The sequence below is a fragment of the Penaeus monodon genome, chromosome 25 (genome assembly GCF_015228065.2).
Source record: "Penaeus monodon isolate SGIC_2016 chromosome 25, NSTDA_Pmon_1, whole genome shotgun sequence".
NCBI classification, from domain to species: Eukaryota; Metazoa; Arthropoda; class Malacostraca; order Decapoda; family Penaeidae; genus Penaeus; species Penaeus monodon.
The window spans coordinates 6,887,953-6,888,769 of record NC_051410.1 but is presented as its reverse complement, the minus strand read 5'-3'; the positions used below and the strand labels follow the sequence as shown (position 1 = coordinate 6,888,769).

At 38.1% G+C, this 817-nt stretch overlaps 1 protein-coding gene across 1 annotated transcript in view; it reads right to left on the bottom strand.

Annotated features, from left to right (window-relative positions):
- Nucleotides 1-758: 758 nt before the first annotated feature.
- Nucleotides 759-817, bottom strand: part of LOC119589312 (transient receptor potential protein-like) — a 21,475-nt gene continuing 21,416 nt past the window's right edge. Inside the window, exon 22 of the mRNA XM_037937934.1 lies at nt 759-773. Within this exon, the coding sequence (XP_037793862.1) occupies nt 759-773 (15 nt within the window). The remainder of the gene's footprint in view (nt 774-817) is intronic.

Genomic DNA, 817 nt, shown 5'->3' with positions numbered 1-817 from the left:
CGCGACGCCGTTTCGAATCTTCTATGAGACGGATTCACTGACACACTTCCGATGGGAAAAAATCGCTGGTGAATGCAGTTACCAGTTTTACCAACTTCTTCTCCGACATGATTATCGCGTCCTAAATATATATTGATACATAAATTTGGTAATAACAATGTGAATCGATGATAACTTCGGCGTCTGTTGGCGCTCTGGCAATAGACAACAAACTCACAAGAATGAGGTTGATCTGTTCCCGAGTTTGACGTTGAAAAGCGATGAGTAAAATATATCGTTTCGCTTCCTTTATTGACAGCAAACAGAAAGGAGTGAATTAACAGCGTTTGGACTTTTTTTTTTAGTTGACGATAAAAAGTGATACATTAATATGATTATCTTTATACTGGTCCCTATTTTGACGAAAACTAGCCAGGGAAGTCTCTTAACATTCTGTAAGATTGATGTGAATAAACAGCTTTTGTCTACATTTAAAAAAAATCTCCCGCGTATGCTTATAAGGTGCCATCCCAGCAACCATATTCTAAAAATTGTGCTGTGGCTCCCACTGTACCTAACCATAAAAGCAGAGCTAACTGATATGTTGTTGGTAAAGCCTAGCTAATGTTTGTCAGAGAAACCGGCCCCTTGACCTAATATTGGATCGAGTTTTTACTATTATCCGTGTTCTTTGTCATCTGAAATAAGATTCTTGGCCTGGGTTTATATTTTTTCTACTCTTCTTTACTCGTTCAAATGTTCGTCTTGATCGATTTCGTTCATACCCCGCGACGCTGTAAGAATGTTGAAATAAAAGGGAAATCCTTTGAAAGGTATT